General features: G+C 43.4%; 2 protein-coding genes across 4 annotated transcripts in view; one reads left to right on the forward strand and one right to left on the reverse strand.

The window, feature by feature from the left end:
* Nucleotides 1–5,302, forward strand: part of LOC118430234 (protein dispatched homolog 1-like) — a 36,230-nt gene extending 30,928 nt beyond the window's left edge. For both annotated transcript variants that reach the window (XM_035840945.1, XM_035840953.1), the window contains one exon: nt 80–5,302. In XM_035840945.1, coding sequence (XP_035696838.1) covers nt 80–3,060 — 2,981 coding nt within the window. In that variant the 3' untranslated portion in view covers nt 3,061–5,302. The remainder of the gene's footprint in view (nt 1–79) is intronic.
* Nucleotides 3,718–16,181, reverse strand: LOC118430250. 2 transcript variants are annotated; one of them, XM_035840963.1, is made up of 19 exons: nt 15,943–16,181; nt 15,576–15,626; nt 15,185–15,322; nt 14,851–14,925; nt 14,301–14,419; nt 13,898–14,194; nt 13,314–13,466; nt 12,824–12,978; nt 12,095–12,297; nt 11,276–11,386; nt 10,799–10,900; nt 10,501–10,536; nt 9,819–9,891; nt 9,453–9,586; nt 8,887–9,110; nt 8,567–8,719; nt 8,268–8,411; nt 7,835–7,923; nt 3,718–5,674 (listed from the first exon to the last, which is right to left on the reverse strand). In XM_035840963.1, exons 1-19 carry the CDS (start codon nt 16,117–16,119, stop codon nt 5,595–5,597), a joined length of 2,514 nt encoding a protein of 837 aa, XP_035696856.1. In that variant the 5' UTR covers nt 16,120–16,181; the 3' UTR covers nt 3,718–5,594. The 2 variants fall into 2 exon arrangements, with proteins under 2 accessions (XP_035696856.1, XP_035696865.1); XM_035840972.1 differs by lacking the exon at nt 11,276–11,386.
* Nucleotides 16,182–16,269: the final 88 nt, after the last annotated feature.

Raw genomic sequence — 16,269 nt, forward strand, 5'->3', positions numbered from 1 at the left:
GTGACACGCATTACAGTACCCTAACAACAAGACTACATTGCCACCTCTGATACATCTTTTGTATTTTGTCTCTCTTCAGGTAGGCAGTATGCCCGAATGGTTTTTGAGTCTGCGGGGAACTTCCAAGATGAGTTTAACCTCTTCACGCTGCCAGCCATCCTTTCCATGTGCCACCAGGAGCAGGCCCTAGTCCGCGACCACGCCCAGTTCCCCAGCCTCTGCGTCTCATCCTCCTGTGACGACTGCTGTCCCAGCTGGTCCCTGGGGAACTACATCGCGCTCCTCCAGAACCGACAGTCCTGCAGCGCCATCACAAAGGGGGACGTCAGGGCCGTCCTGGGCAGGTTAAAGCATTGCGTCGGCTTTTATCACAACAACAGCCTGAAGCAGGACTGTTGGAAGGCAGGGGAGCCGTACCAGGACAGATGTCCACGGGTGCCGGCACAGTGTGTGGAGTACAATGCAGTACACTCCATCTTGCATTACCTGGTAGACAAAGACTTCCTCAGCCCAGATCAACCCAGTGTCGACATCCTTCGCTATGCCATGGTGTTCGTTCCTGTCGCTAGTGGCCAGGCAATGATGGACATATATCAGGACAAGTTTGACCAGAAGACCATTTCGGATGGTGTAACAAGAGTTGTCGGCATAGACTTTGGAATCAAGTACACAATGTTTGAGCATTACCTGCGAATGGATACCGTGTATCCCTGCATAGCCATGGCCATTGTGATCATCATTATCCGTCTGTACACAGGCTCTGCCTTTATCACTTTTATGACCGTTTTCACGATTGTCAGTTCACTCGTTGTGTCATATTTCTTCTACACCCTCGTGTTCCAGTTTCCATTCTTCCCTTTCATGAACCTCACCACTGTCATCCTGTTGGTGGGAATCGGAGCAGACGACGTGTTTGTGTACTGTGACATTTGGCAGCACAGCAAGCAGGAGAGACCAGGCTCATCCCTAGTGGACATAGTCTCAGACACCCTCGGACATGCAGCGTTATCCATGTTCGTGACCAGTTTCACCACTGCAGCCACCTTTTACGCCAACTTTGTCAGTAAGATAACAGCCATTCGCTGCTTTGGTGTCTACGCAGGCACGGCTATCCTGGCCAACTTCATCCTCATGATCACCCTCATCCCATCCACTGTCGTCATCTACGAAAAGTACGTCGCCAACATCTGCACCTTCAAGAAGAAAAGCAACGTCTACTCCCTCAAGAAGACCTGCGTGGAGATCTTCTGTGACCTTGGCAGGAAGGTCGAGTACGAGCTCTCGGAGATGTCCAGGATATTCTTTGACAAGCTCCTCCCCTGCATCGTGATCAAGTACCGGTACGTGTGGCTGGTGTGGTTTGTAGGGATGATGGTCGGAGGTTTCTGCATCCTGTTTGTGAGCCCTGGACTCCACCTTCCTAGCCAGAAGGACTTCCAGGTCTTCAGCAGATCCCACCCGTTTGAACAGTACGACATGGTCCACAGGGAGCAGTTCTGGTTCGAGAAGGCACAAGACAACGAGTATGCCTACCTCCCCATCACCATGATCTGGGGTATCGTACCAAAGGATAATGGAAATCACCTGAACCCAGACAGCCGAGGTAAAGTCCTCTTTGACGACACGTTTGACGTCACAAGTCCTGCATCACAGGAGTGGCTAAAGGGATTCTGCCTCCGTCTCAGAAACCAGTCCTTCTATCAGCCAACCCCAGGGCCACAGCTTACCAACTGCTTCATTGAGCTGTTCCAACAGTGGATGGACCGTGAGTGTGTGGACGAGCTGACAAGAGAGGACTTCCACCCCTGCTGTAACAAGCACACCTTTCCATATCCCACAGACGTGTTCAAGCACTGCATCAAAGTGGCCACCATGGAACTAGACAACATGCCCAGGTTTAGGTTCTACAGGGAAACACCCGGGCCCAGGTTTGACGAGAACGACAAGATCAGGGGTCTCATCATTGAGTTTGACAGCAAGTACAAGTTCACCCTTGCGTTCGATACCATGGACAAGTTTTACCATGAGGTTGAAACATGGATGCAAGTTGAGATGAAGAATGCGCCTGCAACAATGTCACATGGATGGTTCGTCAGCTACTTTGACCACTATGCGCTGCAGGATAACCTGGCCACTGGGACCCTGATAGCATTGGGCCTGTCTGTGGCAATTGCATTAGCCGTCATGTTCGTCACCACACTCAATGTACTCATCAGCCTCTATGCCATACTATCCATTGTTGGAACAATCGTCGTGACCGTTGGATCACTGGTGTTGCTGAACTGGGAGCTGAACATCCTGGAGTCAGTCATCATGTCAGTTGCAGTAGGGCTGTCTGTGGACTTTTCTGTGCACTATGGCGTCGCTTATCGCCTGGCGCCAGAAAAGGACAGGGAATCTCGCGTCATCTTTTCCCTCTCCAGAATGGGTTCGGCCATCACTATGGCAGCCTTGACCACCTTTGTTGCCGGCGCTCTGATGATGCCGTCAACGGTTTTGTCGTACGTCCAGCTGGGAACCTTCCTCATGCTGGTCATGACCATCAGCTGGGGCTACGCGACCTTTTTCTTCCAGAGCCTGTGTCGCATGCTGGGCCCAGAGGGAAACTGTTGCCACATCTCCATCCCAGCCTGCCATCTGCCATGTGACGGGATGCAGGTAGTCACGTCAGACTCTTCTCAACAACCGGCTGTAACATACGAAATGGAGCCGTTGACGTCACGAAAAGTCTCCCGATATAGACAGAGCGGAGACACGCCCCATGTCTCCATCACCACGGTGAACGGCAGTTTGCTCCTGCCACCAAAAGGCCGGGCGCCCTCCAAGCTTCCCGACCAGTTGACGACTATTAGTGTACGTCAAAACAGGGGCCAGCATAAAGATAAGGACTTAAACACCATCGCTGCCCGGCAGAATGGACAAAGCAGTCAGCTTCGTCTCAAGTTGAATGACGAAAGTGAAGTGGAAAGCCAGGATACAGTGCCAAATCACAGATCCAATGCCCCTGACATCTGGGTGCCCAGGGAAGGGGACAGTAGTTCTCAGGAGGTCAGCAGATGACAGGTGTGATTACAAGCAGGGTGAAGAATTTTGGAACTCGCAGCTACAATGTATATATTAGAGAAAAACATCTGTCGAGATTTAGTTCCATGTCTGTGACCGTGAGACACTAAAGGATAATAATCGTTTAGAATGTTTTCTTTTAGCAACAGCTTTCAGCTACTAGCCAGTATTCCTTTTATCCTAAAGAGAATATGAGCAATACTCCTCCATACTGGAGCGTTTATGTGGAAAACAAGACTGTGATTTTAAGTGTTAAAATTGTACAGAAGTGCATATTGCATCAGTAAGGTACATTTGTACATGTACATTGTACATTTCCTTTCTCTACACCATCCCAAAGTGCCGTCGTCTGTACCTGTTGCCTGCGATATTAGGATTGAAATAAGCTTGAAACGTGTGAAGTCATTCTTGTCATCTGTAGTGTTAGCAATAAGTAAACCTAAATCAAGGCACTGCAGTGGAAAAGCTAGGATCAAATGATTCTAGTATATCATGGTGGCAATAGATTCTAATTGGACCTCAGCTGTACCTGTTTTTGAAATACTTTGAATGGAAGTGTTTTGACACTGATGCAAAGTTTACATTAATAGAATTAGACTGGTATTTTTACAGGAATTCACTTGTAGCAGGATCGTATAGTACATTCCTTTGGGAATTATTTTATTGGATCAGCAATTTCAAAAATTATAGTGATAATAATGCCAACGGGAAAATGTGTTTAGAGATCCGTTTCATACTCTTCTTATCATCTCATCTTTCTCTTGAAGTACAGTAAATGAACTGTGCAGATTTTAATAACCTAAAATTTACTCTTTTGGACTTATAAGTGTTGTGTTCTGTGCTTTCCTACTTATCTTGCCATTACATGTATGTCTGTACATGAAGTGGAAATGTTTCACCCTGTATTGTCAGTGGTCTGGTCCTGCAGTTGTATGGCATTTATTTTGTATGTTCCTGTAGCTTTGTGAGTCCTGTGATATATGCAGTACTGTGTAGATTGATCAAGGACTTAGAGTCATAGTTTTATATGAAATGTTCACAATCATGTATTTGTAAAAATCATGGTAACAGTGTTGCTACCACTACCGGTACTGGCCTACATACCGGTAGTTTTTTTTTCCTGTAAACTAGGTTTGTATTGATGAATATTGATGATTTTCTAACATGTTCATGTTCTTGTTCTCAATCTTCTTTGCCCTGCAGAGTTGGTGCTAAGAAGCCTACTGAATTTAATCCTTCAATTTTGGCAATAAGGAGAACTAAACAAAATATATTATGTATGGTATAAAGCATTTGTGCAAATTCTATCCACAAGTCAATTTTCTTAATAGAAAAATAAGAATTTTAAAGTGAACTTGTATGGCATCAACTCGCTTGTCTTGTATAAAGATTATCATGAATTGAATAATCTGTGTTAAGGAAGCTGTATAGATCCTAATAGTATCGACTAATGATGTCTCCTGTGGAAATATTTATAAATATGATGTACAAATGTAAGTACATTATTGTTTGATATGTACTGTATATTTTACTACCTCAGATGCCTATATTTTGTGCTGGTGATGGTGTGATGCTCTGCAAAAGCAGCTTTACTACATTGTATCTACAGACAATGGTGAACTAATGCTGTGTCTCAAATAAGTTATATATAGTGGAGTGGGGGAAAACAGTTGTATCTTATGTATCTTTAAGTTATCCTTAACTTCTAAATGTATGTTCTCAGTTGTGTTGCAAGAGATTTTACATCAGAACTTTCCCCAACAACAGCAATTGTTCAGGACAAATAAAACTTTCATTATTCTACATATTGAAACAATTGTCTTTCCGAATACTTAAACATAATACAACATACGTTAGACAGTTGTACATCTTGACAGATTTTAATACATTTATAAGTATGATACACTGGAAAATTTGTAAACCTCGTATAATACAGATTTTGGTACCTTGCACTTTATCATTGTAATGTCACCTTATGATTGTACATGTGTACTGGTAAAATTGTAAACAATTTCTCGGCAATTTCACTGTATTTATGGTTGCATTATTGTATGCTACTTACAATGTAGTACCAGGTCCCAGTGTATTAGTTGCAACTAAGGAATTGCACAATCTTTCAACAGCAGCTCTACAAAACTTTACTATCGTGGTAAAAATACGTTATTCAACGTCATGTACATCTGGTACTAGTACTGTGCTCATATACTTTCTATGACCAAATATATCATTTTCACATAGAGTTCCTGTCTTCGTTTTAAATTTCAGATAATTGCATGATAAGTTGTAGCTATCCTAGTCTACAGCAGCAAACTTTCTCAGTTTCCCAAACAATAATTGAGATGTAAAAGAATTTAAAGTTGGAGACAACTAAAACACAGTTGCATGGTAGTTACTATTACAAAAAAGATAACACACTGTTGGTGGTTTTAAATGCAGTTCTTCCTTGTTCTCCTTAAAGTAAAGTCTGAGACATTCTGGGAGTAGTGAGCAGTGAGTTTGATACACCTATATAATTATTCCAACTACTTGTCCTATTGCTGTGATTGGTTGGAACCTTGCGCCTTCCCTGGCGTGGTGAAGTCTCGGGCAGTGGTGGACAGGAATGGACCCACTAGAAAACAAAATAGAGGTTGTTCAAGCAACAAATGGAAAACAAAATGTCAAAAGCTACATGTAACATGTATTGTCACTTTGCGTCTGGAAATTTTCACGGTGGTTTTATGTTCTAGGCTTTTGCAGTGACCGTTTCACTGCAAATCTAAACCCACTGATTTTCAATTACTGTACAATTTGCAACTTATGTTGTCACAAACATAAATCCACAGTGAACACTCCATTTTATTATCCACAAGAAAATTAAATCACCTGCAAACGTAAAGGCATTTACAGTAAAGTGAGGATACTATTAAAACTAACCAAGCTTTCTTTGATGCTCCCATTCCAGTGATCAAGACATACTATACAAAGTTGCCAACAAGAGATTCCCTCAAGCTATGTAAGATGTGTAATTACTGTAAATGTCATTCCCTTCCCCTTCACATGGAGAATGTTACCACAGAGAGCCTTTAATTGGATACTCTTTCATTGTTATGAATTGAGCTATAACGACAATCTTCTGACTCCTTATTTCATCTCGTCTCCTTTCTTATGTATTGTATTATTAAAACGTTCTGAGGATTCTGCTTTTCCTATTAGTTTTAATCGATAAGTTGAAAATTATAATTTTGAGGGCATATCAAGGTAGGGAAAGTGGAATCTTTGTAATATGTAATTTTCTATATCAATCACAAATTCGTCTTTTTAATTTGCTGTGGTTCCTTGAAGGTCAGATATCTACACTGGTGAAATGAAAAGTTGACAAGAAGTCTCCTCTATGGTGTTAAAACCTACGTTAGAAATGCTTAGGAGACAAATCCATTTATGACAAATTATCTGCCCTTTCAGTTAATTGGGCTGCGTTTTAAGATAACGACTGAGATTGGCCCATTCCCTGTCCCAGATAATTGCAATGACGTCAGAACGCTTGTCTCAGTCCGTCCCCAAAACAGGACATTGCTAATGGGGTCATTAGGAAGGGACCTACAACTAGGTCAGGAAGGGCAGAAATAATGGATTACTTGTTTAATAATACAGAAAGTGATAATCAGGCTTGGTTCTTTGTCATTGTTTTCTACTTAGTAAAGGTAGCCCCATAGGATTTTTAGGCCGTATGAGCAGTGGTTTGTTAAGCCACTATGTCTAGGGCACGGTATTGGAAAGGGAAACTTGGCATATGGATGGTTAAAATCACTTGTCTTACTGTTGCGAATTGTCATTCTCTCCAAGTGGATATGGGACAGATATGCACAGGTTTCCAAGGGTTGTAGAAAATTCAGGATGGTAATTTGGAAAGTGCTTCCCATGGACTCCCACGCCTACCTGACTTAATAGGTTCCTGGAAATATTTTGCGTTTGTTCCAATCTATCTTGTACCTTATTGTTGCCTAACATCAAAGTAAAACCCTCTTTCATAATTTCCCACATGATTATGGCCTGAAGGTTTGAAATCAATGCTTTGAAGTGAAAGGTTATATACATGACCTTATTGTGTGCTCTACACTGGTTACATGCATAGCAAGTGCGGATTACAGAAATTTAGGTCACAGGAAATAAACAATATTTTACTGAGTCCTATTTTATCTCATTTTAATGTTTTTGTGCAAAACATTGGGTCGAGTTTTTAAGCAATCTGTTCATGCAAAAGCCCTAAATTTATCATTTTTTGTGACAGAACAGATCATTCCATCTATCATGTCAGTCTGCATAGATATCAGATTGGAGACATGCATGTTGGCAATGTCACACTTAAGTATTGCCTTGACCTAGATTCAGGGTACTAAAAGCAAACTGAGTTATTCTATTCCCCAAAAATATGAAGGTAAGCAAGGCAATGGTTACTCAAGCAACTGGATTGGGGATTGCTTGAGTAACTGCTACCTTGCATATCTTAATACCTGTGTGTCTGACCTTTGACGTAATACGAAGGTAAGTTGCATCCTGTATTTGTGTTGTTAATATCAGATCACCTTTATCCGTGGGGTATCCTTTATTTGTTGTATTTTAAAATGGTATTTAGTGATATAAAGTCACAGACCGCAGTATGAAAACTGCAATATTTTGAAATAAGAATACTTTGCAATTTGAAACCATTGTATGTCGACCTCAATACCCTGTTTTTAAAACGAACGGAAATAGGTTACCCCACGGATAAAGGTGAACTATCGTTACCTACCATCAGGGTCTGTGTGGAACAGATGGGAGGGTACCGGCTTCTGTAGCTTAGCCACCTTCTGAACAGTGCGCTTTTGGGCCGAAGTCAACCTACATTGGGAAACAAGTTTTCACATTCTGCTGTGTTCTTTTTATCTTTCTTTTTCTTTTTTTCTGGAAAGGCAAGTTGGGTATGAGACAGAACAATATTGCAATTTAACAGTTGTAAATACTACATAGTCTTAACTTTGATACCGAAAAATATGACGAGCAGGTTTAACGTATCATATATTTGAAAAAAAACCTTACAGGTATCTTAATACTAATGGGACAATTTTCTTTGAAAAACAGTATTTTTAAAGAAACTCATGTTTTGCATTAGTAAGACCATCTCTGCTATGCAGTCTAAGCTGTGTGCCTCTAGCCCTTTTGAAAACCATCCCTATATGCCATACCTCCTTTGCTCCAAGGGTGTGTAGTCGACCTGCATGGTGGAGGCAGCTGGAGGCGCCCCCTGGCGAACCTTATCTTTCGGTACAGCTACCAGTCGCCAGATGAACTCATTGTAGTCAATGAGTCCCTTCTCACCCACTTGGCACCTTGGTATGGAAAATTGTGAACAGATCTGTCCTTGGTGCTGAATTAGAAATCATTGTTCAAAATAACTATTGTCTCCAAAATTATCAACAGTAATACATTTGTACACAATTCTTGCTTTCAAAGTCACATAAGAATGATACAAAGGGTACCGTACTCTTTCATGATAGTCTGAAAGTTCTCCGTGTCAGTAGCGACTCCTAGCGATTTGCATATGCGCTGCAGTGTCTCCTTGTCCAGCCTGCCAGTGACTGCAGGGTCAGCAGGGAGGATCGCTTTCTTCAGCACAGCGTGGAGAGGGTCCCGTTCCCTGGGAAAATATGTTGTCTATGTAACCAAAAACAATACCTCCCGGTGAATTCTTCCACTTAACGACTAGTTCTACCATTCTTGAACTCTACGAAGACAAACAAACATAAGAATTTGATTAAACTACCCGTCTTCACGAACGTAATGAATTGTGTTTATGTGACGAACCTGGAAGGCAAGGTAACGCATCCAGCGGGCGCTTCGCTACCGTTCTCGGTTGGCCAGGAGTAGGAGGAGCTCGCCACGGTGCCGGGCTGATCCCCCGGCGATGATCCAGACCACAGCTCGAAGTGCGTCTTCCTGCAGTCCTCCACACGGCCGCTAACCAAATCATGGCGCTGTTGCAACTTCTCTACCGTATACTCCTCTGTAGGTGCCGGCTGGTAAGACCCCTGATCAAAAATGGTGTTTTATATACGGAGGAAAGGTCATAAGAGATGTAAACAAAAACTACAGATCCATACATTCAGAAACCGATTCATTCATCACCATTTCTATACGATAAAAGACATCTAGTGTCGATTTAGGAGAAAGGTATGCGAGATAAACGCAAAGTTTGTCAGAGATGTCATCAAATGAAGATTAGTGTCCATGGCCACATATCGGCTCACAATGGAGACCGGTTAAGTATTGTATCTTTTCTTAATCTCCCAATCCGTAAACCGTCGCTAACAGCACAAAGCCTCCTCTCAGAAAGGCAATATTAGTAAAATGAGAACATTTTCCTTACTCACGTGATGTTCAGAAGACATGTAGTTCTTGTCCCCTTGTCGGTAGTTAAAGTCTAGAAACGGATACTTAGAGACCGGTGGACCGACAGGCGATACCATGAACTCGGGCGGGGGTGTCTTGTAATCCGCTCCCATAACTACACATGAAACAATGTACAGCCATGATAGAGAGTCTTATACTTGTACATGTACATGTAGTTAACGTTACGTGTGTTCATTAGATGCTGTAAAGTGAGTTTAAAACGCAGTGTCTGTTTATTGACTACCAATATCAAATAGCATCTGCACATTTTCAACACAATTTGGAAGCTTTTTCAAACGTTCCGATCACAATTCACAGAACTAGACCCAGGTATGTATAGTACTTACTGGACCGCTTCAGATCGTCAGCGTTGTCGTCCTTGCCACTGCCCATCCCTACACTCGAGGTGTCCATGAGATCCTAAGTTCGAGAAACCGACACTAGGATGAGACACCGAACATTTGCAAATTCTGTAATGGGTCACTAGTAACATGTAGAGGGACCATCCGTATTTCACCAAGGCATTTTGGATGGAAAGTGAGGAAAGAACTTTGAAGGAGGGACTATGCTTGTAGTATGGAAAAAAAAACTAACGCCGTCTTGAATATCCAATATTGTTTTCGACACAACAATGCAGGTTATGCGGTTTTATAAAGGAACTTAAGTCGGCAGTACATTCTCACTGCAACCCACTGGTGTACAAAAATGAACTGTCCCAATTGTTAGCCCATGTTGCTAGCCAATCCTTCGTGCCGATCATTTGTCGTGGTGACACTTTTCCGTGCCAGAAAGGTATGAAAACAAAGGCAGTCGTGCGGATAATTTAGAACAATGAATGCGATACAAAAGGGCTACATTTCCCACCATTTAAAAGCGCGATAAATGCTTTCTAAACACCGCTGCTTGAAAGCATAAAATGAGAACTATTTCTTTTCATTCTGTGTCCTTAGCGGTGGTATCGGTTTTCTACTACCACTGTCTCTACGTTACGCTGACCTCTTCTTTACAATTCGGTTACAAACTACACACCTTCATCTTATTTCTGAAGTCTCGCTTCTTCTGGAGCTGTAAAGTGAGAGTACATTAAGTATGTGAGGAGTTATTCAAATAGTAAAATCTTTATTATCCAACTTAATAATAGCTTACTGTTGCACTGTCCGATTTAGGGGTTCTAAAAGCTTACGTCTTATTTTAATATAAGACACGTAGAAGTCACGACTTAGTCAGATATTTCCTCAAACATATCAACAAGTTGTAGCTGCGTCTTTGTTTTGTTTTGCGTGTTTAATCGTATTTATTTGTTTGTTTCTTTGTTTTTATTTCTTACCTTTTCGCTGGCCACCCTTGGCGTGAGCCAGCCCCGTATGGTGTTATCGTAACTCGTGGTGCTGAGCCCCAGGCCCGGCTGGCGGTGCATCACGTCCCACATCTGAAACGACATTTTGTTGTAAGAAAATAACAACTAAACGACAACACCGGAACTTCTACTGTAGTGCCGTACCAAGCCATTTTCAAACAGGACCTTCCTTTTCCTAAGACCTACCCACCTACCAAATATCATAAAAATCCATCCACAGCTTCTTGAGTTATGTTCTCCACAAACAAACGAACCCATAGCCTGGAGACCAGCCTTGTTATCTTTGGTCCAATAAGGCAAACCTCGGACCAAAGCTAACAAGGCTGGACTCCAGGCTAGAAAACCCAGTCACAAAACAACCACAAACGGCGACTAAAACATTTCCATCAACAAACAACACAAGAGGTTGAAAACTTCATCAAAGTGTTCAGAAACGTCCTACAGTACCTGGGCGTCCGGGGGAGCGTGTGAATGCTGGCAACCTGACATGTCCCGCGCACGGAACTTTGGGAAGTCTTTGCCGTACAGCGACAGAATGTGGTCTCTGTTGTAGCCAAGCTGGGGACCGGGGGAACACATTCAAACATCAAACTGATCGACGATAAAGGTACAATGCCTTTTGAAGCGGGTATCTTACAGAGCCGTGCTAACTTGCGAAAGACGTACGCAAAGTGATCCAATTTGCCGCCTGAAATTGCGATTTTTTCTCAAATTCCTTTGCACGCGCTTAAAATTTAAATCGAGTTCGGTGTGTCCATGGGATGCCAGTTATAGAAGAGCGACAAGAGCGGTCTTAATTTCTTTTTCTTGAATGAGGCCACAGCAAGTAAATTTTAGGGATGACCAGCACATGAATAATTGTCTTTTTATTGTGAAAAAAAAAGCGGTGATGATCAACATGACTAGAAAATACTGAAAATGGGAAAATGGCGTGTGGTAGCCTTCATAGAAACACCAATGCGGTAGTTTCGGATACGCCATTAGTAGCCTAAGCTTGACTGCAGTTTCTGACTTGGTAACTGATACTAGATAGGTGACTACACAGTAGTGTCACTTTATTGTGCACTCCTTTCAAGAGCACAGGAATAAAAGACTTGTTGGCTGTGATACCATGTTTTGTCGCCTCAATTCTTTTTTAAATGTTTATCGTCTACTAGTATTTTTACCAACCTTTTTTTCGCGCTCTCGGTTTGCAATTGGATTTCGAGACTTCAGAGAATGTCATCTATAAAGTTTACAAGCTGTGGCGTAAAAACAAAAACTTACAACGAAGTCACTCTCCTGGGCCGCGTCGGGTTGGCTGGGTCTCCACTGCCGGCGCAGGCTGTCCGACTTGTTCCTGAAGCGGTCAAACTTACACACCATCCTGTCCACCTCCGTGTCTCGCCGCTCCTCCCCGCCGAGTGGCCGGTAGTCCGCCCGCTGTAGACTCACGTACGTGCCGTCCGGCTTCAGCCGAGACCACAACGCTGGAAAGAAAGACGAGGAGAGTGGAAACCAAGCTCCCTTTTTGGCAAAGCCTAATGGGCGGATTCACACGTACATGTACCAAGGACAAGTTTTGAGTGCCAGCACATCACCATGGTTGCCTTCTGGTCGTATCAGCACCAAGAAAAGAGCTGCTGTATAACCCGATATGAAGGAGTAAAATTCTATGAATATCATTCGTTCAAAGATTTGTGCCCAATAGAACTTAGGGCAGCAAGTCTCATTGTTGTTTGAGTAGCAAGATATGTTTTTACATTTACGGGGAAGGAACTGTTAGCTCTTTCCCTTAATCGTGCTAAAGGCCCCCATTTTACATCCCTTCCGAAAAACGGGTGCAGCCTTAACTGAGATGTCCCCAACCTTGGATTGAACCGGGGTCTCTCAGTTAGCAACTACTTGAAGCCAGGAGCTTAGATTGTGAGACTGATGCCAGTTGAGCTATAGGGATCAGAGTGGTACTATAAATTGCTTTAGTCCTTACAAATCACATGCATTATAGCCACGTACCTGTAAGGTGCGTTAGGAACAGGACGTAGTCAATAGTCCCGGCTTCGGTGACGCAATCGTCCCATAACAGTCTTCCCAGGTCTTCCTCCGTGAACGCCCGCCCAAACAGCTGGACGCACGCCTTCAGGAGGTCGGCTCGAGTTAGAAAACCAGATCTGAGCAAAACAAGGGTAAAAAAAGCACACCATAGTGATTCAGGAACCAACATAAATCTTCTGTCTCTCTGCGACTGGTTCTTTTTCTCCAAAATAAGTACAAGATTGACCAGAAAGCTATAAAGTTCATAGTCTCTTCCGGACATACTGACTACGCTGGCCGTAGGAAGAATATTTTACAAGGGGAGTTTGGCCGTCATTGCGAGGGGAATGTTAACCTTAGCGTAAACTGACTTTCCTGGCTCCCTTTTCGCCAAATTCTACGATCTGTACCCCGGTAGGAAGGCCTGGCGGAGGCTATAAAGTCCATGTTTAAGTACTCATTATATACGTACCCATCTTTGTCGTACTGTCTGAACACCTTGAGCAGGTCTGTGGAGTTAGGGTCGGGCGGGAGGCGGGAGAGTCTGCAGGCTTCTGTCCTCATGGCGCTCCTCAGCTGCATGACGGGACTGCATGAGCGATCCGGCACTGCGCAGGTGTCATCCCTGTCATTGGCCATTCAAACGCACATGATTGTAGTAATGAGTATATAGGAGAATTCTTTTACACTACCAGTTAATACTCACTCTTCCTTACCTTCCTCAGAGCTTCTAATTGGAATTCTCGCCGCTATATGTAGCCGATGTAGGTGGCGCTTTTGCGGCGAGAACACAATTATACTACTACCATGCATAGCGGCGAAAAAGTAATATTCCAATTAGAAGCTCTGAGGAAGGCGTCTGAGTCTCAGAGACATCGAAATGTAAGCAAGAGTAAGTATTAGCTTGTGTAAAAGAATCATTCTATATCCTATATTCTACCAACCCGATGATATCATTGTCGGGACATGATTTCAACTTCACAGAATGAACGCTAAACTCGTAAAATCATTCAAACCAGCACTTTGAAATAGGCATTTAGACGCAGTTGTAGTTACCTCGGCTTGGGTATGACATGACTGTAGTCCTTGAACACCTTAGTGACGATGCCTGCCGGATGGACGGGTTTAAGTCGCCTGGCGCTCCGAACGCGCGCGCTGGAACGGCGCCTTTGTTTCTTCTTCCCCTCTCCCGACGACTGTTTGTTGGTCTCCCCGGTTGTGGTGAGGTTGGTAGCGCTGCGCTCTGGCGCTGTCCCGCCGGTGCGACGGGCCGACTTTGCCCGAGCTGACTTCCCCCGACGACGTTGCTTGGCGGACGTTTGATAAGATGCTTCCGTCTCGGTGTTGAAATGACTGACAAAAACATAATATTAGAAGAATTATTAAGGAAATTTAATCCGACTGAAATCTCAAAGAAACATATAGCCCTATTTTTTGCATGATGGACTTTGACATCTACCTGTCGCTATCGAGTCCAAGATTAAAGTGGGTCTTGAGAAGGTACGCTGTCGTCTGTTGGCGCCGCCGCAGTTGTTCTCCGTAAAGGCCTTTGTGTGTCTTTTGAAAACGCTCTAGGATCTGTAAAAGGAAAATCAAGTCTTCGTTTGTTACAAAAATACGATAGGAGCAGATGTACAGGTTTCAAGTATTACAAGAAATTTGAAAGAAAAGTTAAATTTACTTCGCTATCAAGATATGGTTTACACAATCAGAATAAAGGAGCCGCTACTCTCAAGATTACACATTATTGGGATTATCCCCACTCAAAAATCACAATCACAGCATGTCCAGAATCCGAGATGTATACGAAAACGGAAGTTGCACGGCAGTACCTAATCAAGCCGCGAGACCCATTATCGAATCTGACCTTTATTTTCACAACCTCTCCCCACCTACCAGATATCATTAGAATCGGTCCAAAGCTTCTCGAGCTATCCTGCCCACTGACACACACACACATAAACAGCACCTAAAACATAAGCTTCTTGGCGAAGTAATACCAAACCAACCTTTGCGCTGTGAGCTTTGGCGTATGTCGTGTTGTTGCCGTCTTCTTCTTTGGAGCGGAAGTCCTTGTTAAAGTCCTGCATGGAGCAGAGAAGTGAATATGACCAATCCAAATTTTAGAGAAATCTAAGAGACAGCACTCACCAAAGAGCTATGTTTTAAATCTTGCGTCTATGCTCTTGGACGTTATTGTATTATCAACCTTTAGTAAGACTAATAGTCAAGAAATTAGCTAGCAGCTCTTTAATTTTCTAATGAAGGCCTAACTATTGTTGTGTTTGTCGATGTCACGGATGTCATCCATATAGTGTAGTGATCGAATCAACGTGGCCTTACCGGTATGTTACATGTCCTGTCCTCCCTGGCATAGTGCGGCTGGTATGGACCCTTGTCAGTGTAGGACTCCTGAACTAGGGACTGGTTCTTCGTGCTGACGTCACGATCATGGCGGTCCAGACGCAAGTTGGTGGCGTTCTAACGAGAGGGACAGTTTCACTGAGTAACAACCAGCAATGTGTGAATATCACTGCATGCTGTATCTGTATCTATATGGCAGGTATAAACACCCTCCAGCATAACACACTAGCTTCGCAGGCAAGCGGCGCGGCAGCAACTAAACGTCTTGTTACACATAACTTATGCACATCTATCTGTAAGTATTCCTTAACACTATCTAACATGCTAAGCTGAAAGGAAACGTCTTGAAATTGTATCAAAGCAAATGTACCTGTTTATGTGATGTCCATGTCGGGTGAATGCTCCACCGTAGTAGAAAGTTCTGCAAAGAACAAAACGCGACAAAGTTATGTCAGCACCAAGGACAGGGACTCCCGATATCTGAAAGTGCAATAACTATTCACGGGAAAGCTGGAAATGCATTATTACGTCATTAGGTGATCTCCCAACCAGAACTGTTGGTGTTTATATATGACCTTAATCAGCCACTGTTTGGCACAAATACACCTGTACTACTGGTGCGTTTAGCCGGTGTGTACAGTAGATTGCATGTTTACGTTGCATTTCGTCACTAAAATCTGTTTCATTCCAGAACGCCAATCACGATTGACTACCCCAGCTTGCAACCCCTTACATACCCAGTAGTCGGCGCTGTAGGTGGTGCTCCATCTGGTGCGGCACTTACTAAACGGCCCGTCCTTACTCAGCACGTTGTCTGCCTGTAGAACCTTCTGTAGTTTGACGGCGGGGTCTCTCCTGTTAGGTCCGTACAGGTGAGACAAGCGGCCGCCGTGGTGCACCTGGGCTGTAGCCATGGCACATCTGGTGCAGACTGATCCAGGTCAGCTCAGGTCACTCTCAACTTCACAATAACGTAATGTAGGACGTAACAATGGTAAATCTGGTGCACACTGATACAGGTCACCTCAGGTCACTCTCAACTTCACAATAACGTAATGTAGGAC

The sequence above is a fragment of the Branchiostoma floridae genome, chromosome 1 (genome assembly GCF_000003815.2).
Source record: "Branchiostoma floridae strain S238N-H82 chromosome 1, Bfl_VNyyK, whole genome shotgun sequence".
Taxonomy (NCBI): Eukaryota; Metazoa; Chordata; class Leptocardii; order Amphioxiformes; family Branchiostomatidae; genus Branchiostoma; species Branchiostoma floridae.

Bases quoted from the DNA above. Each gene is read 5' to 3' on its own strand.
- LOC118430250 (XM_035840963.1), bottom strand. From the start codon at position 16,119: ATGGCTACAGCCCAGGTGCACCACGGCGGCCGCTTGTCTCACCTGTAC. The intron at 8,412-8,566 runs GTACGGTACCCT...TTCCATACCAAG, and splicing joins TTTCAGACTATCATGAAAGA to GTGCCAAGTGGGTGAGAAGG. The intron at 5,675-7,834 runs GTAGGTAACGAT...TTTGTTTTCTAG, and splicing joins GTTCCACACAGACCCTGATG to TGGGTCCATTCCTGTCCACC.